Here is a 25,767-nt window from a genome sequence, read left to right on the forward strand (position 1 = left end):
GTTGTTAAGTGCCATGTCTCATCTTTTCCTTTACTGAAAGAAAAAGTGAGAATATTTTTTTCCTATTTTTTAAGAAATAATTTTTCCTTTTTCTCTTTTCTTTCAGTTTCTAGAGAGCATTTCTCTTATTCCCCAACTGAGAAGTCAACACTCTGTGGATGAAAGGGTCAGACACTGATACAGGCTTTGATCTTTAAGAAGAAGTTCAACTTTATTAATATAATTAAATATTACATTCACACTTTTGAAAGTATATTATCAATATCATATAGATCACAGATCACAGGTTTTCTGCTTTCTGGACTCAGCTTAGGTGAGGCAGAATCTTTTGCAAGCATTTGAAATATAAATTACCTGATCCAGCTGATTAACTACTGCCACCTATTTCCTCCTTGGAGATTATCAGATAGGGAAAAGGACATCCCATCCTTTTCCTATCCTTTTGGTGCAACCGCAAAAAGATCATCATACGACACCATGCTTATCTTGTCAGGCCAAATAAAATGTCCTCTCCACCAACCTCTTGTCAGGTAGTCTGGACAATGCATGACTCAAACCCTGGTCGTGGTGTGAACAGTCCACATGACGGTTATGCACTGAACCTGGGGTATACCGCACCTTTACAATGGAAGAAAAATGGCCTGGAACAGACGGCACCCTCATCACGTGCGAGGGTTGCCTAGTGGGCGGAGTGCCCACATGCTCAGAAACACTTGCATGTGATGAGGGTGTCGCAGCTGCGGCACGCCCACCACATGGGGTGTGTAATGATGATGTTGCAGCTGTGCCGCTTCCAAATGGGGTGGCTCAGCCATGGCGTGATTTAACCATTCTGGTCTCTACCAGTGTGCAGGCAACAAACAGCCCATCCCAGCTCCACAGCCTCTCGGCATGGAGGGGGGGCGGGATGGCCATTGATGCTGGGCATCTCGTTCTGACCTCAAAATGAACAAAGGCAGCACAGTGGGACAGCCATGTTAACAGCCACCCAGCATCACAGTGGGAGTGCCAGGTAATGGGGGAATGTTGGGGCAACTCCAGGTTCAGAATACTCAGGGTCTATGACACAAGATCAGAGCCAAAAGTTATTAAAGAGGAAAAACTTACAAGCTAGGAAATGCTGCAGTACTTTGCTTTTCTTGAATCTTGAACATACAGGGAAGTGCAAGATTCTGCCTATCTGAGCCACCCATGGACAATTTTAGAAGTTGGAATAGTTTGGATTTTGGAAGTCTGGAAAAGGGATACTCAAGCTGCATAAGAAACAAAATGTTGAGTTTGAAGAAATCTGGTGTGTAGTGCTGCTTCCCAAATTTGTTTTAAGCCATTGTGGCAACACAGATGGTTTCATTGGTCCACAATGAAAATTTTGATGGAAGCTAAACTGATTCTGAGATACCTTATTGTCTAGAACAGTCAATCTGTGGCTGCCCAGGAGTTGTTGGATTGCAATCCATACCTCACCATTGGCTATTCTGGGTGGATCTCATGGCAGTTGTATTCCATCAACATCTGGTTGACCACAAATTGTCCATCTAATCTAGAAGTTAATTGGTTAGATATAGAACAGAAATATCCCATTCCATTGATTACCTCTGGGGCAAAATCAGTTGCTTTTGTCCATTCCTTTATAATAATGGAGACTCTCATTTAAAAAGCAAAATGGGTAAAGAAGATTATAGCATCAACTATGTTTGGATCAACAGTATTTAAATCTTTCCTATCTTATTGTTTTCCTGGTTGAAATCCTCCCAACATTTATTTGCCAATGTGCCTAATGGGAATGATATCCCTGTCGAGTGGCATATTAGGCATATTAATTCAATGTTATATAAATGATGTACTAAGATCACACATAACAAAACTATTATAAAGTAACAGAATACTGAAAATGTGTTGCCAATATAATTTGAAACATAATTGGCAGCAATATAAAGAGAGGGCTTGTAAATATTGAAAATCATTTACGCAGTGTGACTAGATGAGCAAATGACTCAGTGACTGCCAACAACGTGCCCAGGAACCTCTAAAGACAAAAGCAGTGTTATAGATACCTAGCAACTATCCCATTTCTTAATTTTTCTTCAGCAACACATGAAAAAGCATGGTGTGCTTCAAAGTTATAATGCCTCTCCAGAGAGCACTGTCTTTACAAAGTTTCCATGTTGCAAAGCATTATTTCTGTGAAGCCTGGAGCCCTATGACTCTATACAAAAAGCAGTTAGAATTTCTTGAGACCCACTGGGAACAAAAGATATTCTTTCACATAACTGTTCGTGTTCTTTTCCTGGGTATTTTAAAAGCTTTCTTCTTTGGCTTCCTTTTAAAGCATCCTGAATGCAATCAGGATTGTAACTCTTTGAATTACATTTATGTACAACATACACACACAATAGGGGGAAGAGGTCACTGTAAGTATGGTAAAAATATATTGGACCAGAAACCATCTGTTAAATTTTAGTACTGCATATGAAACAACTCTGCTTTTTTGGTGATATTCACTATAGGAAATTGAAATCATATCAATATTTTGCAAACACAGAGTAATGAAAATTTCAATTTAACTACCTTCTTTCTGTTTTGGTTTCCCACAACTGTGGAAACAGAAGATTAATCAATTGAAGTGTGTTAATGTGAAAATAAAAGGCTAGTAATATATGGCGAACAGTATAAATTTTGTTTTGATTTTGAGCTGTTTGTTTCTGATTTTGAAGCTAGGAAGAAAGCATCCCCCACTTTTGATTAGTGAGAAATAAGGATTACTGATTTTGCTGCACAAAAGATATTCTAATTGAAGAGAGATCAGATTTTATTTTAATTAATTTCCTTACAACCAATGGTTTATTGCTAGATTAAATGGAGTCTTTCTAAGAGGATAAGCTTTACAGATAATTATAAAGGAAGAGCAGGCACCAAGATATTAAATAGCATTGTTTACATTTGGTTTTCTGCTGCAGTTCCTTTTTTCCCTCTGACCTAATCTGCAATTCAAAAGGAAAAGAAAGGAATTTATAAAACAGATTGTTATCTCAGGTTTTTAGGCTTTAGTAAAATGTAGTGCTTATACGCTTAGCATGGAATTGAAGTGCTCTGCAAAATAATGCATTTAGTAGAAAATAAATGACATTAAACAAGAGGAGGCTATAGCCATATGCTGCAGTGTGTTAAGGGTTCTATTCAGAGTTCCAGACACTCCATTCTATGCTATTCCATGTTTACCTGATTTACTACACACACACACACACACACACACAAGACACTGTTTGGTGACTGGTCAGCACTCTGTGGTTACTATGGTCAGTGAGCAAGCTCCATCCTCATTGTGCTCTTTTATGGGGGCATAGTTTAAGGTTGCAACCATATTTATTATATTCGTGTATGGTTCTGAAATCTGACAGGAAGAGAAACAACAGATTTGAAATGTGGTGCTGGAGAAAGGTTCTGTGGATAGCACAGTCTACCAAAATAGCCAGTAAATGTGCCTGAATTATTCCTAGAAGCCAAAATGACCAAGGCTGCCACATTCTGGCCATATCATGACACTTCGTGACTCATTGAAAAAGCCAATAATACTTGGTAACATGGGAGGCAGTAGAAAAGAGGATGACTTCATTACAATTGGATAGACACAGTGAAGAAGACAATGCCTTGAATATGCAGGGCCTGAGCAGGGTTGTTGATGACAGATTGTCTTGGAGGTCTTTCACTAACAGGGTCACTGTAAACCAAAGATATCTTGGTATTAATTAATCATAACAGTAGAGTATATTTTTGTACTTCATCCACTCCTGCTGAGACTTCCTTCTTATGACTGACTACTAATGTTTCAGCTTCACAGGCAAGGGTAATCATAACCTGAACATCAGAGAAAGAGAAGGAATCGATGTGCAGACATACAAAGTACAGTTGGCCCTTCTTATACATAGATTTTTATACACAGATTCAAGCATCCATGGTTTGAAAATGTTCCAAAAAAGTATAAATTTCAAATATCAAACCTTGATTTCCCATTTTTATAAGGGACACCATTTTGCTATGTCATTATATTTAATGGGACTTGAGCATCCACAGATTTTGTTATCCACAGGGGATCTTGGAACCAAACCCCAGCGTATAACAAGGGTCCACTGTATTGTGTGGGAAAGGATACAGGATATACTCTTCCATTGTGTCCTCCCTAACACCTGTAGTTAACTCATCATTGGAGGGAGAGGGATTGGGAAGAGATGGAGGTATTCCAGCCTACCACATTTAAGTTTGGGTGAAAAGAGAGAACAATCTGTTTCAAAATCAATTCTTTCAACTTCTCAACCTCCTCCCTCCCTTGATCCTTAAGCAAGAAGTAAGCTGATGGAGCTGGCCTTTAGGAACAAGTACTGAGGCTTCAGGATGTCTTTTATTGTGTCTCAGGAGGTTGTTTTGAGAGAAAACAACTACCTCCCCAGAGTTTCACCTGGCAGCAGTGGAAAACTGGTGAAAGGGATGGCCAGCACCACTACCGAGGAAGGTCAGGATGAAGGAACAGCCTATCCTTTGTTTTGACTGACTTCAACACAAAATGCTCCCTCTATGCATAATCTCTGCATTCATCCTATAGACCATAGCTATAGTGATTCTTTTCAGAGTTACAAGGTCACAGTAGGGATAAGGGAACTTCCAGATCTTCTAAAAATAAATACTTTAAGAGCTGCTACCACCTAGGTATTGTATGGCTGCTAGGGATACCTCTTCTAAAGGAACCAAAAGGGCCCTAGTAACTGTGAACTAAACTGGGGGGGAAAAAAATCCTCTTATTGGGAGTGGTTTACTGGAAGCATAGGTCAGATATTAGCATCAACAGGAACAAAATGAATTGTCTCTCCCAGGTACAAAATTGTAAGGATAAAGTTAATTGTTTTTAAATAATTTGGCATTAAAAGTGAAAAAGACAGAAATATAACATTAAAGGGTTCAGAAAGGGAACAGCATTTTTCTTGGATGCTTCACTCCTGATTATTTTCACTAGGGAAGTTCACATGGAAAATAATCATATATTTGATCCATCTTTAATAATATGGCTACAAAGGCATGTTTCAAATATAAAAAACAAAGGAAGAAAGCACGTGTCAGCCTGTTCCTTAGATAGCATGGCCCCAAATAAATCCGTCTATCTTCACCTGTAGTGGCAGAGGACATCCTGTAGAGGGTTGTCCCTCCCACTGACTCTGAAAAGGCTGGTGTTATGACCAATCAAAAGACTGCTTGGAGCTCTCCTGGTGGAACAGTGATCCTTGAGGTTTCCCAATGTAGTGCCTTTCTCTGCTCTATGTAGGTCTTGCTCAGAAAGGTCCTCAAAGAAATCTGATTTAACTGGAAGAATAACCTATCAGTTCTTTTTAGACAAGAGTCTGGCCTGATAGACTAGCTGGCAGAGCAAAAGGTTTCCCGAAGGTGACCCTTCAAAGGGGAAACTGAATTAACTCTTGGAAATGATGAGCAATGCATCCTGTTTTCACAAGATACCAAAATTCATCTAGCTCTAATTTTCAACACTTAACTCAATAGATCTAATTTTCAACAACACTTAAAGGGAAATTTCCTGATGCCATGAGGAAAGTGCACTTGGAAAGTTGGCGAGAGTTACATTTTACATTCTCTTATTCATAAAACAAACTTGCTCATGTTTTTCTTGCATCTAGATAGATAGATAGATAGATAGATAGATAGATAGATAGATACCCTTGTCCTGTTTGCTCTCCTTCCATTTAGCAAGCCAACTACACTTTTTACATCAAAATGAATGTATAATGCAAACAACAAAATAACAAACACCTGTATTAGGTTAAATAATACTGACATATTTTTTAAAGCTTTGGACTACTGGAGAGTTCAAACCCCTACTCAGCCATGGAAACCCACTGGGTGACCTTGGGCAAGTCACACTCTTTCAGCCTCAAAGGAGGCAAAGTTAAACTTTCTATGAACAAATCTTGTGAAGAAAACCCTATGATAGTTCTGCCACAAGTGCATAACAACAATAGTACTTATTACTGATTTCACTATTTGTATTTCTTTTATAAAGAGGCTTGATGGGCAACCTATTCCACATGCAGGAAACATCTGGACAACTCCTATCCAATAAAAATGATTAGTTTGTCAGCTGTATGGGGAGTGCTGATAATCCCTATCATAAATACAACTAAATGAGGGCCAAAAGAATTGTTTTGCATAGACTCACTTCATTTGGAGTTGCCATAAGTTGGAAATGACTTTAGGGCACACAATAATAATTAGGAAAAAAAGCCAAAACAAAACAAAAACAAAACCCTTGGAGCTACTAGAACATGTATATTGGTACTATGTAGGTTTCTTAAAAATCATATTACTCCATAATTCTTGTAAATGGTTGGTGCATGTCCAAAATATAATTTCATGGACTATTGCACAAATGTTTTAATTTAAAATGATTTCTGCTTTTGAAGTATTTCTTTTGGATGTCACTTTTTGTATTCGTAGTAAACTTGGTTTTTTGAAAAAGTAAAGTTTTATTATTTTGAAATAATATTCCAGATGTTTTATTATGCCTCAATTTAGCAATCATTTGGGCCAAGTTTGATTCAACAATTTTTAAATCCCTTCGAATAGCTTATCCAAAGATGAGAATGCCTGGAAAAGAAAGGAGTGGTGGCTTCCCTCCCAAAAGTGTGTGGGTGTTACTCCACTGATAGGCAATGATAAATGCTTTAAAGGATTGGAACTTCATATGATTTTTAAACCTAATTGTTTAATTGTTAATTGTTCTTTTTATATATTTGTATTATTTGCATTAATTCATTTGTGTTAATTAATTATTATTAATTTGCATTAATTATAAATCTTTAGGTTTTTTGTGGGTTTTTCGGGCTATATGACCATGTTCCAGAAAAGTTTCTTCCTGACGTTTCGCCAGCATCTGTGGCTGGCATCTTCAGGAAGATGCTGGCAAAACATCAGGAAGAAACTTTTCTGGAACATGGCCACATAGCACGAAAAACCCACAAAAATCTATGGATGCCAGGCATGAAAGCTTTCGACTTATTTTTAATTGGATACAAGACACCTTAAGCCATGTGCATGGAAAAATGTGGGCTGTACAGTTGGCCCTTGGTATCTTTGGGAGATCCATTCTGGATGTGCACACAAATACCAAAATCCACGGATGCTGAAGTACTATTGTCCTCAATAGTGGCATGGCCATAATAATAATAATGGCCATGCAGCTGCACCACCATTGGGGACAATGGGACTTTGCCACCTTGGCCGTCTGAAGCCTGCCTCATTGCTCTTATGGAGATGGTCATAATGGAGCATCTTTCCCATCTTCCCTTCACCCTGTGATGGGTAGAATTTAATAATCAATATGTAGCTCATATAAATGTAGTGAAGAGAACCTAACTGGACATATAAGAAGGAATTTAAAATTGAGGCCCCAGCAAATGAATGTTGGAGAGGATCTGAAATAGAAGTGTTTAGGGCACAGGCTGACATTCTGAAGGACCCTTGCTCTTTTAGGTGCCTGGTGGTGCTCTGAAACCATAATAAACCATGATAAGAGAGTAGCATCCCTGGTACGAAAGGGGGGGGGGGCAGGGTAACACATAGCTGATAAGGAGAAAATGGAATGTAAGTATATTTTAATGTATTCATGTATCTGTGTCCCAATTGTAAGAAATCCTATATCAGTGATGGCAAGCCTTTTACAGACTGAGTGCCCAAACGACAACCCAAAACCCACTTATTTATCACAAAGTGCCACATTCCCCTGGCTTTCTAGTAACAAACTCTGGCAAACTCTGTGGTGGAGTGACAGAGTGTGTGCCCACATAGAGGGCTCTGAGTGCCACTTCTGGCATGCGTGCCATAGGTTCGCCACCACGGCCCTATATGTTTAAATTTTATTATACCCAATGAAATGGAACAGAGGGGCTTCTTTGTCTGTACCCCTATAAAAGACCCCATTTTCCTTTTTTCTGGGCCCCATAATCTCTTGGAATGTGAATTCCTTCTGGTGCTGCCAGCTTTCTAAATAAACAACTGTGTTTTCATCTAACTGAGGTCCCCTCCTATTCTGTTCTGTTTCCAAAGTTGCTGTGTGCTGGTGAGAGTAGTTCTCACCTTGGCTAAAATCTACAACACCTCTGTGCCAACCAAAAACAGCTCTGGCAGCTTTGTGATCCCTTGAGAGCTGGTTTTTGGATGTATGTGTGGAATTGAAGATTGATCCCCTTCTGGTTCTATGGGAACCCATAAATTCCACCAGAGAACACTACTTGTAAACCACTTAGAGACTGCTTAGTGCAGTATGAGGTAATATATAAATGAAGCTTCTATTGCTATTGCTGTCCAGAGTTTGTTAATATTTGTTGATATTTTATTATTGATTGTATTTATTCTTGTATTACTGTAAAATGTGTTTGCATTTGTGGATAGTTTGGGTGTAGACCATTGCACAATACACTCTTGTGTGACTCAGAATGCTTAAATGGCTTTTCCTAACATAGAAGAAAAAGAGTCTTGTTATTTAGGATCCCAGAATGTTGAGGTTGATTCAAATAAGATCTTTAGTGGAGTATTATGAAATCAAGCATATTCGGGTAGTAGGAAGAAGTGTGAAGAATTGTGGTTTATTTGCTGGATGGAACTAGATCCTCCTAAATTGGTACAGTAGTGTTTCATGAATTTAAAACTAATGTATAGAAAGGAGCAAATTTATTACAAAATTATTTGAGGTGTCTATTTGTCTCCCATGTATGCTATACAAAACTGCGTGCTTAATCACGATCACAAAAGCTGGTGCATTAGATAATGGGACCCAAACTAAAAGTGGTTTGAACCCAGTCTGGCTGGAGAGGTCCAAAGAGCTGTAGTAAGCTAGTGAGATTTCAGGACTTGTGTGCTTGAACGTCTGAATGAAATGGGGTGGCATATGTGTGAGGAAAGGTAATAAATAAGGGTTTATTTAAAAGTTAAAATAAATAGAGCTTATTTACATGATAAGATACTCAGTACTCAATTTAGATATTATACATACATTCTACTATTGGTTTTAAGGGTAATATCTCTGCAAGGAAGCAGCTACTTCCTTTCCCCCTGTCAAATCCAATCACCTTGTTTCTATCTGCATCCCCCATTGAACTTTCCTAGAATTCAACAGTTTAGACTTGAAGTTCTGCCTTGGGTGAGGAACACAGGGGAAGCATGCAGCACTGAACAAAGCCTGAAACAAAGTTATCTCTCTTCTTTCATCTTCCCCCAAGCTTGCTTCATGATTCCCTAAAGTTTTTCTTTTGGATGGGAACTTGTGAACCAGGACACAGCTAAAAGCACCACATAGTTGCCTCTTGTGAAGGCCAACCCCCTACTGCTATCACTCTGCCCTAAGGCTTTCCTGGATAATTAATTGCTTCTCATGTTTTACTGTTTTAACTAGCTTTCATAGCTTCTGCCTTGAGGGATTCCAACCCATCCTTTCATGTTTCCTCCTCCCTGTGCTTTCCTCTTCAAGAAACCAAGACTATGGATTTTATCCTTTGGCAGGAGAGCTGGCAGGATAGTTGATTTTCATGGAGGGCCTGCATCTATGTGTGTGTGTGGGGGGGTGTGCATAAAAAATTCCTTCACAGGAAAAACTGGGAACAAAGCCATTGGAGTCACTAATAAAAGCAGATTGGTTTTTCAGTTTGAGGCTATTGTTGTTAACAGCCTTGAAGTCCATTTTTGATTTATGGTGCCCTATAAATGAGAGACCTCCAAGTCACCCTACCCATCCTCAACCACTCTGCTCAGATCTTGCAGATTCATGGCCATAACCTTGATGATAGCAAGTGTTTAGGATTTACATTTCTATACCGCTTAATAGTGAACTCAGCACTCTGTAAACCGTTTACTATCTGTAAGCCAATTGCCTCATTTTTACCGACCTACAAAAGGATGGAATGCTGAGTCAGCCTTGGAGCCCTGGGATTGAACTCACAACATTGTGGCTACCTTACTGGTATTTAACCACTGTGTCACCAGGGCTCCAAGTTTCAAGTCTTCCACTTTTCCTATTGCCCTCAACTTTACCAAGCATTATTGTCTTTTCTAGTGAGTTCTTTCTTCTCATGATATAGCTCAAATATGACAACTGCAATTTAGTCACCTTTGCTTCTATGGAGAGTTCAGGCTTGATTTGCTCTAGGACCCATCCATTTTTTAGCAGTCCATGGTATCCACAGAACACTTCTTGAGCACCACATCACAAATGATTTTTTTTTCCTATTAGCTTTCTTTACTGTCCAGCATTCACAGCCATATATAGTCAGCCCTCCTTATAGGCTTTGAACTCTCACAGAAGGCAAACCCAGGCAGAAATAATGGGGTGCATACTCAGGCCGCGCACCCTGTGTGCCACTGCAAGCATGCGCCCCATTATTTCCTATGGGGCTTGAGCATATGATATTGTCTCAAATGTTTCTAGCTGCAACAGTGTATAGTCTTCAGTACAAAATGTATAGGTGAGGCAAGTAAACTACATTTAGGACTTCTGTTTATGCAGAGCATCTGAAATATATTTTAAAATTACTACAATTCAAGAATGTGGAATAACACTTTTTTAGTAATGCTTCTTAAACTTCACATAGCTTTGGCTCTCAGTGTATCACAATCTAGCTCTAACAGCCATCCGTTCTTGTTTCACAAATTGCTGATGTGTTTTCTTAGTGATGTCATGAATATTCCAGACAGTCTTAATGAGTGACTCATCTGTCTTCTGGAGTTATCAAATCACTTGTTCTTCCATAAAAGGATTTGCCATTTTGTGAAGTCAAAGATTTTCATGGCTGGCATCCATAGTTTTTTGTGGGTTTTTCAGGCTATGTGCCATGTTCTAGAAGAGTTTATTCCTGACATATTCTCTGAAGATGCCAGCCATAGATGCTGGTGAAACATCAGGAATAAACTAGCGCTGGTGGAAGTATGGCTGCCAGAGATTGGGTAGGAATAGGCAGTACCAGATGGTCCCCATTGGCTATCAGCCTTATGGCTTACCCACCATAGCTATGCCCCTTAGTAAGGGAAGCACTTTAATCTCGTCCCTCCTTTTCCATTTCCATTGCTCTTTACTTTGGAAGAGTCACTTTTCGGAGGGGGAATGCCTCCTCTATTCATGGAAGCTATCCATGTCATGTCAAAACCCTTGAGAAGATTACCCCTTACAAGTACATGCATGTAATGCATTAAAACCATGAAGCCCTGAATTCTAGGATTGCATAGTGGAAAGACATTTATATGCTTTCAGTATGTAAATAATTGCTTAAATAGCTTCTACTACTGCAGTGACTATTACTGTTTAGGAGTAAAGAGGAGCAAAGAATTAACAATAGCCTGAGCAGGTTTGACAACATTTATCCATCCTCCTGGGTATGATACCTTCATATTCCAAAACTGATATTCTTTTCTGATCTAAACATATACAGATTATCACGGAAGGGCGTTTCCCCCCAGAATCAGATGAACAAGCATAAGAAACATTGCTAAGGCTTCTTGTTTAATTCTGTTCATTCTGGTAGTTGGTCCTTTGTTCATTCTCTCAAGATAGCAACTCAGAAGATTGCTTGGCTTTAACTAAAAAGCTGTTTATGTGTAATAAGAAATTGTAATGTTCTTTGGAAGAATAGAAATAACATAGGATAGCATAGTATTTGTGCTGTTGACATTTTAAAACTGTAATGTTTCTCTCTGTTGCACTACATTAAAAGTAACCTCATTTTCAATTTCCTCTGTGTTTGTTCTGGGTTTCCATCAAAATAGCATTTGAGATTCATCTTAAGCACCAGCTTTACTGTAGAATAAATATATGCAATGCTTATACTGTTTTTGGAATGCCTATGGGTAAGCATGTTTTCTGGGAAACAGAAAGGTCTCTAAATACAAGTCATTGCTCAGTTATTTGTTAACCTTATATGATTTGAAAAGCTACAAAAGATGTGATGTCCAAGGGGCATATGTTCATACAATATCAAACACAATGATTGTGCCACTTTACATGCAAAGGGCCTACAGATGTCAGAGAAGGATTTTTTAAAAAAAAAAATGATGAGACTTGGAAGAATTCTGGCTCGTACTTAATAACTATTTGTCAGCACAGGAAACAGTACGAGTAACTTTTGGGTAGTGGTGGAGACTGCTCTTTCTCTTTTTATATACACACAGTATGTTTGTGTAGGTGGAGAGAAAGAGAGAGAGAGTGCCAGCATGGTGTAGTGGTTTGAGCCTTGGACTATGACTCTGGGGCCCAGGGTTTGAATCCCGGTTTGGCTATGTTGACCATAGGGTGATACTTAGCAAGTCACAATCTCTCAACTTCAGCGGATGGCAAGGACAAACTTCTTCTGAACAAAACATGCCAAGAAACCCCATGATAGGTTCACCTTACAGATGCCTTAGAGGTCCTTTCACCTCTGAGTATGTCAATAGCTGAACATCCTTTTGGTTTGAGTCCAGTTACATTATTAGCCACAGCGCTACTCGTAGTTGTCTTCTGCTCTTCCACAGTAGCTTCTTGAGTGCCTTACAACCTGGGAGTTTTATTTTTTGGCAGTATCTTTCATTTCATTTTGGATTATTTCATCATACAGTTTTCATGGTAAAAGTCTTTCACAAGGGGTTTACTGTGCCCCCCTTTTCACAATTAACAAGTAGTAGCTACTGTGCCACTGTTGTTGTCTCTGAGAGATCCTCCACCAGTGTCATCCCCACCACCACTGCTGCTGCTCAGTAGCTGTTTGGCACATTTAGTGTGGCTCCTCAACAAAAGCCTGTCTGACTTTGGACACTCTATGGGCAGCAGTGGCACCATCATCATATCCTCTTGCCTCACTGTTCTGGATCAAAACCTGTCTGATAGGCCTGTTTCATCCTGCATCCTGTTTCCACAATGCCCCACAAATGGGACTAAGCTTAATAACACCTTCCTGACCATTAGGGGCAATGGATGAAGGAACTGTACAAATTACAAGGTTCTGGCAGTCTGGAAAGGGGCCTGAGACTATACTGTGTTTCATACGTTTTTTGTCTTTTTCATTAGTACCATTATTTATCAGGAATTTTTGACATCCATTGTAAAATCAGTAATGATATACAAATATTTGTATTATAGAATAATAATATTATTGATAGTGGCTCCCAGACATATTTTGCCTGACTACCAAGAGGCATACAACATGGGAAGAGGCAGTCTCTGGGTGTGGGTTAAAGAGGGTGCTAGTTATGGGTATGAGTGCCTCTTTGTGCCCCCTCCCAACACACAAAGACTCAAGGGGCCTTGAGGGAACAAATAAATGTTAGGACACCTACATTTCTCCCCTGACTGGGGCCAAACTCCACTCTCTGTAGGTTGCCTGGCTAGTATCCCAGATTCCATTATGCAAAGACATGATACCTCTGATACTGGAGGTAACTCAAAGCTATTGTGACAAATAACTTTTTGTAGCCTTATCCTTCAGTGTATTTAATCCTACAGTTTTATGGCCATCATTTCATCTTATCAAAAAACAGAACAATTTCTTAACTGCCTCATCAATTGTTTTTTTCAGCAGGAAAGAGATTTCCTTTCCCCCCGTAACCACCCATTTACCCTCAAAATATACTATAGGCTGAGTTTCCCTTATCCTTTATCCAAAATGCTTCAGACCAGAGGTGTTGTGGATTTTGGAGTACAGTCATCCTTCCTGATTCATGGACTTGGAATCGGCAGTCTCATCCTTTTGCGGATGACAAGCGAAGGTGGGATAAAATGGTGTGCACACCTGAGGCATGTGCAGGAGCACATCACCATTGAAACCAATGGCAACTCCAATATTGGCATTTTTCTAGATTCACGGGGGGGGGGGGGGCGGAACGGATCCCCTGCAAATCAGGAGGGATGACTGTATTTCAGATTTTGGAACCCCAGATAAGGGAGACTCAAACTGTATCTAGGGTTGGTGGCATACCCTTTAAAGCAGATTTAGGGGATCAAGGGGTCCTGCAGAGAGGAGGAGGAGACCACATTTCACAAGTGGAAGTATATTCAGACATAGTTAAATGTCATCCTTTTTTACTTTGGGAGTGGTAAATCTTGCTTTTGAGAAGATACTACTTTTAAGAGTAAGGCATATATGCTGTAACTTTGAAGCAGGTGCCACTACCATCCATGACAATGCAATAAGATGTATGAAGACCTTGAGGGGTGATAACTGCATGTCTCATGCATTACTGGATGCATATCTCTCTTTTTATCGAGGATGATGTTTTCATGTCCCTCCTATTCAGACAGGGTTTTTTTTATACTGTGGTGGGGCGTGTACCTGATAACTTCTCTGTTGCCTCACCCCAACTTTGAAGTAATAGAATGATCTGAAGTGTTCAGGCTGAGTTGCATATACTGTAAACATATCTAAACTTCAACAGCTAATCCTAATTAAAAATATAATTACTGTATGATACATCAAAAGTCAGCATCTGGTCCAGCTAAATTATAAAATTGCTTTATTCCTAGCTCTCTGTTTTAGCTTATGCCCTTTGGCGAAAGTCAGCCAGACAGAAAGATTGTTATTGGCACTGATAAACATGAAACCAGGTGCACTTTGGTCTTAGTGATGTTCATTTCTGCCTCTCTCACTTGTTCTTCACATTTTGTGAAACTGTGAAGGAGAAAGGGGGATTTGTCTTGACAGCATTCATATGTTAATCTCCTTGTGATTGCCACAGGCAGGCAGGACTCTGGCTGTATTGAGACAACGAAGGATATGAGTGTTCTTTGTAGCCAGTGAAGCTCCTCTAGCACTGAAGATACATGACAGAGCTGAGGAAGCAGCTTTAATATATTTATTTAGCATGATTCTGTAATCAAATTTGGCATATTCTTTTTAAAAATTAACACATGTAAGAAATAAAAATTAGATACTGGCAATCAATTAGAAAGAACATTTCATCCCATATTTGTTTATTCATTAATTTTATATTGGACCTTTCCCCCCCACAAAGTGCTCAAGGCAATATATGACTAGTCTTGCCCCATATTCTCCTCACAAAATCACTGTAAGAGACATTAGATTGGTAGAGAATGATTAGAGGAAAGCACTCCTTAGGCAGGGGTAGATGTGTAGCTCACACGCAACATGCTGTGGGGTGTGTGTGCTCACTGTGGCCCTTAGGAGTCCCTCTGATCTCTCAAATCACCATCATGCCAACATTTTTTTCAGATAAAAAAACCTTAATTTTTTTGAGCTGAAAACTCTTGAGATAGCTTAATAACACATAAATACACTGTTTTGGGGATGGGTGGAATATCCCAATGCAGAAAGGACAACTTCCACAGACAGCCCAGCCACACTATCACTTATAGTTGACCAAAATACTAGGCAAAACAGCATACTGTGTCCCTGAAAACTGAAGCTGACAATTGGCTTATGTGACTGTGACCAAGGCAGTCTTCCCATCGATGCTCCAAGGCTATCTTTTTACCTCATAACATCCAAAGACCCCTTAGTCCTTGACACTTGCCCCTTTTATGCCCTTAATACATTTTCCTTTAAATTAATTAGGGTTGGGATCCCCAGTGTTCATCTCCTATCCGTGTTTTATTTTTGGTAGCAGTCTGCGAAGTTATTGTCATTCAGGCCAATACTCTTCTGGAAACAAAATAAACTTTATTTACAAGCATGTGTTGTTAAGACTGCATCTTTTCAAGAATGTTTCACAGATGGCATGGTTATGGTAGTCACATCACTTTAATAGATCCATTTTGTTTCTTACTCAGTTTCCTCACTTAACTCAAGCCTAAACTGTTTCTGCTAAGGTACATTGGCCTGAATTCTAACTGAAGATTTTCACACCGTCGCTTACTGTGGGTTAAGAGCTGGTAAAGCACTGGTAAAATGTCCCAGAAGCACGAGGATGCACTTCTGAAATGTCAGTAAAATGTTCCCTTGCCTCTACCATCCTTGAATCATTCATGGAGCAGCCATTTCCATTTCCATTTCCTATTAATGCAAAGTTCTCATTAATAGGAAAAGGCTGCTGTGCAAACAATTCAAGAACGATAGAGGCAAGGGGACATTTCACTGACATTTCAGAAGCGCAACCAGCTTTCATACCATCAAGCTTCAGGGACATTTTACCAGCACTTTACTGGCACTTAACCCACGGTACGTTCTGGTGTAAAAATCTTGACAGCTCTCAGAATGGAACAGTTCTGAACTGCTCAGAACTGATTCTTAAAACAGACACATTCACTTTCTTAAAATGACATACTCTTCCCCTTTTATGGTCTCTCCTCCCACAGCAGTTCCTCCTTTACAACCCGCTTGAACCAGGATTGGCTGTTGGAATCCAGTCTGCCTGGTGACTTGCCACTGTGGCCTTCAGCTGTAAAAGGATTTGAATTGATGTCTCCTGACTTTATTTTTCTCGCTTCTTAAATTTTAAACTAAATATAGAAACCAAGATATTCTTTCATGGAACACCTATTTGACCCTAAAGCCCCCTTGATTTTTCCAAATAAAAGCTCTTTCCAGAGATTGTTATATGTAGTTGGAGCGTGGTAAGCATCACCACTATTATTACATTAGTTGTTAGAATTGGGCTAAGACTTTAAAAACTAAGTCCAACTATTTGTTGGTAACAACACAGAGCCGTCACATATAAAGGTTTGTCCACCTTTTTAGTCTATGTTTCTAACAGTGTAGGGAAAGTGGGTATTTGACAGAGATGCTGTAGAGCATATTACTATCTGTACACTAACTTTGGTTAGTAAATCGGAGACCCTGCTGTATTTTTTCATCCTCAAATAATTTTAGTTACTGACTGTAACAATATCCTTTTATTTAACTGTAACAGTACTATTACAGTATTCGTTAAATTTCAGGAGCTTGAAATTTATATATATATATTATATATACCAGTATATATATATATATATATATATATATATATATATATATATTCTTTCTTCTTGAGAAATGCATTCTATGTAACTAACTTCCTCAATGCATTCTTTTCTTAGTGTTGCCTTTAATGTGTCCCGTAATGTTGAAGCTGGAAAGTCTGTTTCTTGATACTCTTTAATTAAATGTTCAGTACTGGCCTTCTAGTCCTGGCCCAATACTCTGCCATTACACAGAACTGGCTCTTGTTGTATCTCCCCACAGTACCTGCTGAGATCAGTCGTGACAGTTCTAGCTTTAATTCACAATACAATTTGGGTGAATTCTTATGGTCCAGGAGTCAACACTAATGCATCAGTTGCTGGCATGAAACATACTACCACTGAATTCTCTTTCATCCCTTTATTGCTTATTGAATTTTCTCAGTAACTGATTACATCACCTAACCTGATTGGTTACTTTGGGTATTGTGATAAGAGCGTCAGCAGGCATAGTAAAGGTGGGATAGTGTGTATGAGAGAGAGATAGAAAAAGAAAGAAAGAGATGTGGCAGGGTGGGAGAAATAAATGTTGCTTATTACCACTCACCAGGCTAGATTCTAGTCAACTGGAGAGAACAAGTTAGAAAGTCTAAAGTGTTAGAAACCTATATGAAGGAGGAATAAAGATGTTGCTGGGGAGCAAAGGGAAACTGGAGAAAAGTGAAAGTCTACTAGTGATCAACCACTGCCAAGGACAACAGAAGACACAGAAACCCAAAGTGCCATAGCAGATCAGGAGGAGGAAGACAAAAGGTTGATAAGGATCTACTCATAGATTTCTGGATAATTTGCAATAGACAGCAAAAGTTTCTGGCTTTAACAAAGTTTAACAAATACTGAAACACAAGGCTGTCCTACTTCCAAAATTTGTGCTAAGAGCTTTAGCAGGCATAGTAAAAGTGGGATAGTGTGTTTGTGTAAGAGAGAGGGAGAGAGAGAGAGAGAAAGATGTGGCAGGGTGGGAGAAATAAACATTGCTTATTACTACCCACCAGAGTCAAAGGAAATGGGGGCAGGAAAGAACTAAAACTAGGTTTGAAAGACTGTAGGAAGTTCAGTGTAAAATGCAGGTGGGCTCAGATCTGACAAACCAGAGAAGAGAGGGGGCCTCTGGGGTGACTAAACAAACCATGGAGCTCACTTCTATTGTTTATTTATTATGTTTATCTGAGCATGGGTATTTCCTTTCTGCTTTGTTTGTGTCCTGACAAACCAGAGTAACAAACCTGAATCAAATAGCTCTTATTTATTGTAAAAAGAAAAAAAAATCAGTGAGGCAGAGGTGGGGATGCAGTGCCCTCATTTAGATGATTATAATCAACAAATCACAAAGTAAAGTTCTTTTGTCTTTACCTCTGCAAGCTGGAAGAGTTAGGCAGCATGACCTAGTGATCACACATGATAAGAGTTCTCATCGTTTTTATCATCTGACTGCAGCCAGTAAGGCACTGGTGTAGTTTAAGGAGTTGGACTGGAGAATAGCTGTTGTTGTGTGCCTTCAGGTTGTTTCATACTTATGCCAGCCCTAAGGAAAACCTATCATGAGGTTTTCTTGGCAAGATTTGTTTGCTTTCCTCTGAGCCTTTGCTTTCCTCTGAGACTGACAGAGTATGACTTGTCCAATGTCATGGGTTTCCATGGCTAAGTGGGAATTCAAAGCCTGATATCTCAGAGTTGTAGTCCAGCACTAAAACCACAACACTGCACTGGCTCAGATTTGAACATAATAAAAGGAGACGCCTTCCATTTATTGAGTTGGAGGGCTTCCCGCTTGTGGTGGCAAATTTTGCTGATTCCTCTTCCTGTTTCAACTCACAGTACTGCCACCTCTTCTCTTCCAGAGTGCTTGCAATTTTCTATTGCATGTTTTCAAGGGCTGCACTCAGATGGCACTCTATAAATATAGCCCCTAGCGTTTTGACCCATTATCTTTTTCAGGAGTGAAAGGCTATGTTCTTCAGGTGCCTTTTAGAATCTCTTTCTCTGCTTATTATTCTCCTTTTGTTTATGTGTTTTTGTATATTGCTACTTTTGCCAGAGAACATAATATGCATTATGAATATTCAAAATGAAGTATATAACATTGCAAATCTAATTCAAACTGGTATTGTTCACAATGAGACCTGCAAATGAAATGAAAAATGAAATTCAATGCTAAAGACTTTACAGATCATAATATATCCAAATATTATAATTCATGAACTTGTAAACACACAACTTGGCAATTCAGAATTCATAAACTTGTTCAGTACAAAACTTCCATTAGTTCAGCATAAGGAAAATAGATTTCTCTAAATAAGATGTCGTAAACAAGGAGTGGGCAATTACCCCAGGTCTGGGGGCTATGGACTTGGGAGAGCAAACCTCCTATACATGCTTTTCTCTTTCTTGTTCTAAAGCCTGATCTTGTTAACTGTTGTCAAGTGAGCTTTGACTTATGGCAACCTTATGGATGAGAGGCCTCCAAGTCACTTTTAGGTCTTGCAGACTCAGGGCTGTGGCTTCCTTGACTGAGTCTATCCATCTAGAATGTGGTCTTCTACTTTTCCTGCTGTTGCCTACCAAGCATCATTTTCTTTTCCAGTGAATCATATCTTCTCATGATATGTCCAAACTATATTAGGAAATCATTTGGGGGGGGGGGGGAAATCAAGTAAAAGTAAAATTCCAAAAATAATCATGCTTACAGTGTAATTATGGACTGATAATAGTTTAGATATTTATTTACATTTTCCAGATTCCAATCTTTCATTTTTATTTTTAAGTATGCCCCTGTACAGACCCGCCTGAAAGGCCAGCCTGGGGCTGGAGTCGGGCATTACGTCCAAATGACACATGCCTTGACTCTGCCCCAGGGCACCATGGTGCTGCATGCCACTCCACATTGCATGCAGTGTCATGATGCCTCTCCAGTGCTGTGTCCATACAACACTGTGATGAAGGAGTGCCATATAGCCATGCCACTGCAGCTATGGTGCCCTTTTGAGGGTGCAAAATGGAGCTGCTTTTTTTGCCCATGAAAGGCTGGATCAGGTTGCCGTGGCCCCAATCTGACTAGGAAAGAAGCAGCATCCTGCTGCCCCTTCAGGGCCATCTGTTAAGCCCCTATAGAAATGAATATATGGGACAAAATTAACAGTCAGTTTTCTGTCCAGATGTTCTGAAAGAAACAGATCCAGCCTCTGCCTTTCAGGTACTAAGTGAGGGAGAGGGGGAAATACAAGAGAAGTCAGTGGAGTTCATGAAGCAAAGGGAACATGGATTGCAAGGGTGCAAGATAAGGCTAGGAAGGGAATAGAAAGGAATGAGAGGTATAAGTAGTAGAGTGTAAGAAGGGAGAGTAAGCAGGACAAGTGGCAGAGTTCAAGAAGTTCAAGAAACAAGGGTGTGAGATAAGGCAAGGGAAGGTGTAGGAGAGAAGGAAGAGTGGCATGTCCTTTACTGTATTTAGTACATGGATTGTGGGGTGGGCACAGTAGTGTTGCTAGGATCTATGTTGAGAAAAAGTATTTAATATGGATCAATGTGTAAGTGTTCCAAATGGCATATTTTTTAACCAAAAGTGTATATTTTTAGGCTTTACAACACTGCTACAGTGTTATGAGCTTGGTCCAATCACTATCTCCCCTCTCACATACAGTCTGTGAAGGCACTTCAATATCTTAACTTTATTTAAAAAAGGAAAAGATGAAGATACTTTCCCACCACTCTTTTGTTTTGTTTTAAGTTTGCATTTGAACTGTGGTCACCTGCTTTTCTGTATAAACTGCAGTTTCTATTTGTAAGCCAGGACAAGTAGTCCTAAATTGTAGTACTTTGACTGACAGAGTGATTCTCTGTCTGACAGTTGATGAAAGTGTGTGCATATAGAACATTCACCCACATGTTTGTTCTTTTACCTAGGAGTATACAGGAAATCTGCATCTAAATCTAACAATAGCCATGGGTTTTGCACCCCTCCCCCATCCTTTAAAATAGAAGCATAGCAGATTTCCAAAGTTGAGCAATGTAGTAAGTACAGTATATACTCAACTATAAGTTCACCTCATGTATAAGATGATGGCAGATTTTGGAGCCAAAATTGTGGGTTTTGATATAAACCATGGACATGGACAGGGAATTCTCAGGGTATGTGAAGGCAGAGATCACTACAACCACAAACACCCAGCAAAATCTGACTAAATGTACCTTGACACATTTAGCAGTCTGGACAAGCCCTACATTAAAAGTACTTTTGTGTTATGAAGTGAAGAAAAGTGAAACAAATCACAGTGACCAAATCTAATCAGTGAAACAGTTAGAGGTTGGGAAAGTTCTGACCATCTGCTTGGGGGATTTTGGGGAGTTGTGGGTTTGCCCAAGATTTAATAGGTGCTGAATCTTATGTGTAGTCAAGAAAAAAATATAACTTATTGCATTGAGATGAAGATTTGCTAGCCTAGCTTGAAAACCGCATGAAGAATTAACCAAGCTGGGGGAAAATGGAAGTTGATACTGATCCTGTGTGTAATGGGAAAGACCTTGTATGATCTACAGTCCTCCTTCCATTCTTGCTCGTTTTGAAACTCGCGTCCGTTGCTTATGTGCAAGGGGTGAACAGAGGGGGAAACAATGGGGCATGTGCCTGAGGTGCGTGCCTACGTGCTTCCATAGGCATGTGCCTATATTCAAGCCAATGGGCTTGAATATAAATGAAATTCCATTTTCACAAGGGGGGAGGGGTCTGGAAGTTCTCCCTCTGTAAAGGAGGGGCAACTGTATATTTTGTTGAAACTAACTTTAGCCATTCCAGTTAGTTATTTTTTATGTAACAAAATGAGCAATGAGCAATGGTCTCTAATTTTTGTTTCCCTTCTTTCTGTACCTCACCCCCACCCCCTAGATCAGCATTTGGAGATGACAACCAAAAGGAAAATTATTGGCCGACTGGTGCCATGCCGATGTTTTCGAGGGGAAGAAGAAATAATCTCAGTGCTCGATTACTCCCATTGCAGCCTTCAGCAGGTGCCAAAGGAGGTTTTTAACTTTGAGCGGACATTAGAAGAACTTTACCTAGATGCCAACCAAATTGAAGAGCTACCTAAGGTAAATCCTGCTTTTCTCTCATATAGAAATGTGTTTCTCTTCCTAGATGAACATTTAAAGTACGATTGAGTGTTCTGTATAAATTCACTGTGGACAAAATGCTGACTTCAGTTGTTTAGTGTGGCAATTAACAAAACACACAAAAAAATCTGATTTTAGAAAATATATTGCTGTTGTCTCTGCCAGCAAGATAAAAATATTGAGCTGGATTTTGTACCAGGAAGTGCATCTGTACAAGATTGTTAAAGCCATGGTACTCAAGACCTCTGCATAGAGTTTGATATATATATGTTACAGTGAGGTTCCTGAGTTCATAGTGAACTCTAGGTTCCTAAGTGCATTAACTGAGAGTCAGTGCAATGCTTCACTTGTTAAAAATGGGGAAAAATGTATTGTACATTTTTTAAACTGGAGAATTAGACATGATGAACCCTAGGCTGGTATCTCCCTCCTCTCCCTGTTACATTTTGTGGAAATACAATATAAGGCCTGACTTGTATATACTATATGTGTAATGGCTTTTGGTCAAATACAGTAAATGAAATTGGATATATACCATATGACACAGTATGACATAATAAGTTTGATGTTATCGGTTGTTGCTGATGAGGGCACAGAAAATATAATTCACATGTTATCTTACTGATACTTTTATGGCCAGAGGAGGGGAACTTGACACATGAATTTTTCTCTTTAATTTTGAAGGTAGCAAAATTCAAACTTAGCAGCTGGCAAAACTTGCGGTTCCTAGCCATAGTATCTGAACAGAAAAGGACCAGTGAAACTCTTAGTGCAACCAACAGTCCTAAGATACTCTCTCTTTACATAATATGAGTAATCATGGGTTCAGGACATTTGGTTTGATGGTTTCTAGAAACCTTCCAGCTCAGTATTTCTGGAGTACATGTTTCATTGGCAAAGTGGGTTTTATTTATACAGACATTGCTGTCTCCAATATTGTGTGAAGACTAAATAGGCATTTAGAACATCTGTCTGTGGACATATGTAAAGCTGCATAAATCTCTGTGGCTTGGGGAAGGGGAGACAAGCTTTTTTAAAAAGCACTAGCTCTCTGGTGGATAATTAGTGATAACAAATGAAAGCCATGATTTGTGGGTAATTCTGCCGCTTTTTACTGTTTTGACAAGTAAATTACACTTGCTGTTATGCCAAGAAGAGATAGCATTTAACAGGTTGAAATAAAAATTTGTAGATCTCTCTATACCACATTCATTTTTTTTAAAAAATAGCTCAAAATATCTGACAGTAAGTGCCAAAATATACAACACAGATAGTCATCTACAAAAAGAATTGGGGGCAATTATATCTTGACCATGACAGTTTGAATCTCCTCTTAACATCTGGAGATCCATAACTAAAAGATATAACTATAAAATTGATAAAGTTGTGAAACTTATGCCCACTATATAATTAGGGGGGGGGGCTATAAAAGTATGTTAACCCCCTGGAAAAGTCGATTGGGAATATGTGGCCGGTGGATGGCAGAGCCACAGCTGAAACTGCATGAGATCTGCAGCATTGCTGAATTGTATGGCTCCTTCTCTGTGCCAGGACATTCATTCTCTGTCTCTTGTGCATATTCATTCACACATACTTATGAAGCAGAAGAGGCATTCATTCCCAGAGTGACAGTCTGGAAAGCAAAAGCAAAAGCAACAGCATTTTAAAATGTGAGGTTGCTATAGGTTATTTCAAATTAGGCTAAAAAACAAATGAAGAGATTTCAAAATGCAGATACAGAGTAACTTTATACAGGCTGAGTCTCCCATATCCAAAATGCTTGGGACCAGAAGTGTTTTAGATTTTGGATTTTTATTTATTTATTTATTTATTTATTTGGCTTTTGGAATGCCTGTATTTGCATATGCACATATAATGAGATACCTTGGAGATGGTGCTCAAGCCAAAACACAAAATTCATTTATGTTTCACATACACCTCATACGCATAGCCTGAAAGTAATTTTATACAATATTTTTAATACTTTTGTGTATGGCACAAAGTTTGTGTACCTTGAGCCATCAGAAAGCAAAGGTGTTGTGTCACTATTTGAGCCACCCATGAAAAAACTGTTGGATTTGGATTTTGGAATTCTGGATAAAGGAGACTCAACCTATATTTATCACTCTTAGGAGAATACGATTCCTGTTATATGAAAAGAACTGTTATGTGAGAAGAGGAGCTTGCACATCTTCTCTTTCCCTTTCCTTATTTCTGAAGGCACTGCTTAATATCTAAAGCCAGTTGATACACACCACTGTCTAGAGTTCTGGAGCTTCATTTTCCTGATTCTCTGGTGTTAAGAGAATCAGATCTTTCATTGAACTTTCCAGATGATGTGCTAGTGGAAATGAGAACTATTCTTGTCATTCTCCCAAGCCCTTTATGCTCATCACTGCCTTCTGACAGCAGTTTGAAGAAGAAGTCTCTAGCTGTTTCTTACCTTTTCTAAGCTGCATTGCAAAATGGATAATACCTTGACTGTCTTCTGGGACAAAATCCTTAAGAGAGAGAGACAGGGTCCGGTCTGAACTTCACCACAAGTGAAACAAAAGGCAAATAATTCAACATACTCACATTGTAGTTTAAAGTCTCCATATCTCAGAGCAAATAAAAGTAGTCCCTGCCTCCTCAAAGCTCACTATAGATACCAAATTGTTTAGGACAACAGGATAATAAATACTCTGTATAATTCAGAAGAGAGGCAAGATGTTCTCTGGTTTGGATTCTAGCCTGATAAAGGAAAACATAAATTGGTATGAGAGCCAGAGCCAGTAATAGTTGTTTTAGATATGTTATTGGCTGCCTTGAGTTCCACTGTTGGGAAGAAGACAGAAGAAGAAGAAGAAATCATGGAAAGCTATTGGGTGGCACGTTGGACAAGTTACACTCCTTGGGGAAGACAATGACAAATAAATATTGCCTCCTCCAAATAAATTTTGCCAAGAAAAACCCACAATCGGTTAGGTTTGTCATAAGTCAGAAATGATTGGAAGACACATAATAACAAATCATAGAAAGGGTAGCTTATAAATCCAATTAATATTTGTTAATCGCTACTACTCCTACATAGGCACACATACAAATGTCATCATAGTGTGTCAGAGTGCAAAGTCAACAAATTTCTTTCCTATTCCTGTTCACTTGGCAATGGGACTTCAAATGTTACAGCAGCACCTTGTGGTGAAACCATGTTTCACCATGCCAGCGTATCATCTTCATAGCTGTTTCAGTTTTATAGCTGGCATTGACTGCTTCTGGCTGCACCTTTTTCTTTTCTTTTTTTCTTCTGTTTCACTGTGAGACAGATGGAGGTTTCACAAAAAAATTCCAAAATGTTATGAGAAATAAATCCATAGTTCATGAAAATATATCAGACTGAACATCTATCCAGTCCAGCATTCCCTGGGAACCCCATAAGCCAAATGAAATAGCTTCACAGTAAATATGACATAGTGATGCTGTTGGACTAATAGGCAATAAGATATCACTTAAAGCAGGGGTAAATGTTATACTATTTAATACTGTCTTAAGCGGGGGAGGGATAAAGGGTTTTTAATTGTCATATTTTATATTTTACTGTTGTTAACCGCCCGGATTGGTTTGCCAGAGGGCGGTATACAAATAAATATTATTATTATTATTATTATTATTATTATTATTATTATTGAGCCGGGGGCCGGGTTGCTGTCCCT

At 39.1% G+C, this 25,767-nt stretch overlaps 1 protein-coding gene across 5 annotated transcripts in view; it reads left to right on the forward strand.

The window, feature by feature from the left end:
* Positions 1 to 25,767, forward strand: part of LOC149316409 (leucine-rich repeat-containing protein 7) — a 239,048-nt gene that overhangs the window by 77,863 nt on the left and 135,418 nt on the right. For all 5 annotated transcript variants that reach the window (XM_089515424.1, XM_089515427.1, XM_089515429.1 and 2 more), the window contains exon 2: positions 21,849 to 22,051. In XM_089515424.1, coding sequence (XP_089371550.1) covers positions 21,863 to 22,051 — 189 coding nt within the window. In that variant the 5' untranslated portion in view covers positions 21,849 to 21,862. The remainder of the gene's footprint in view (positions 1 to 21,848; positions 22,052 to 25,767) is intronic.

Source organism: Sceloporus occidentalis, unplaced genomic scaffold (assembly GCF_023333645.1).
Source record: "Sceloporus occidentalis isolate IW3139 unplaced genomic scaffold, rSceOcc1.0.p SCAF_3, whole genome shotgun sequence".
NCBI lineage: Eukaryota > Metazoa > Chordata > Lepidosauria > Squamata > Phrynosomatidae > Sceloporus > Sceloporus occidentalis.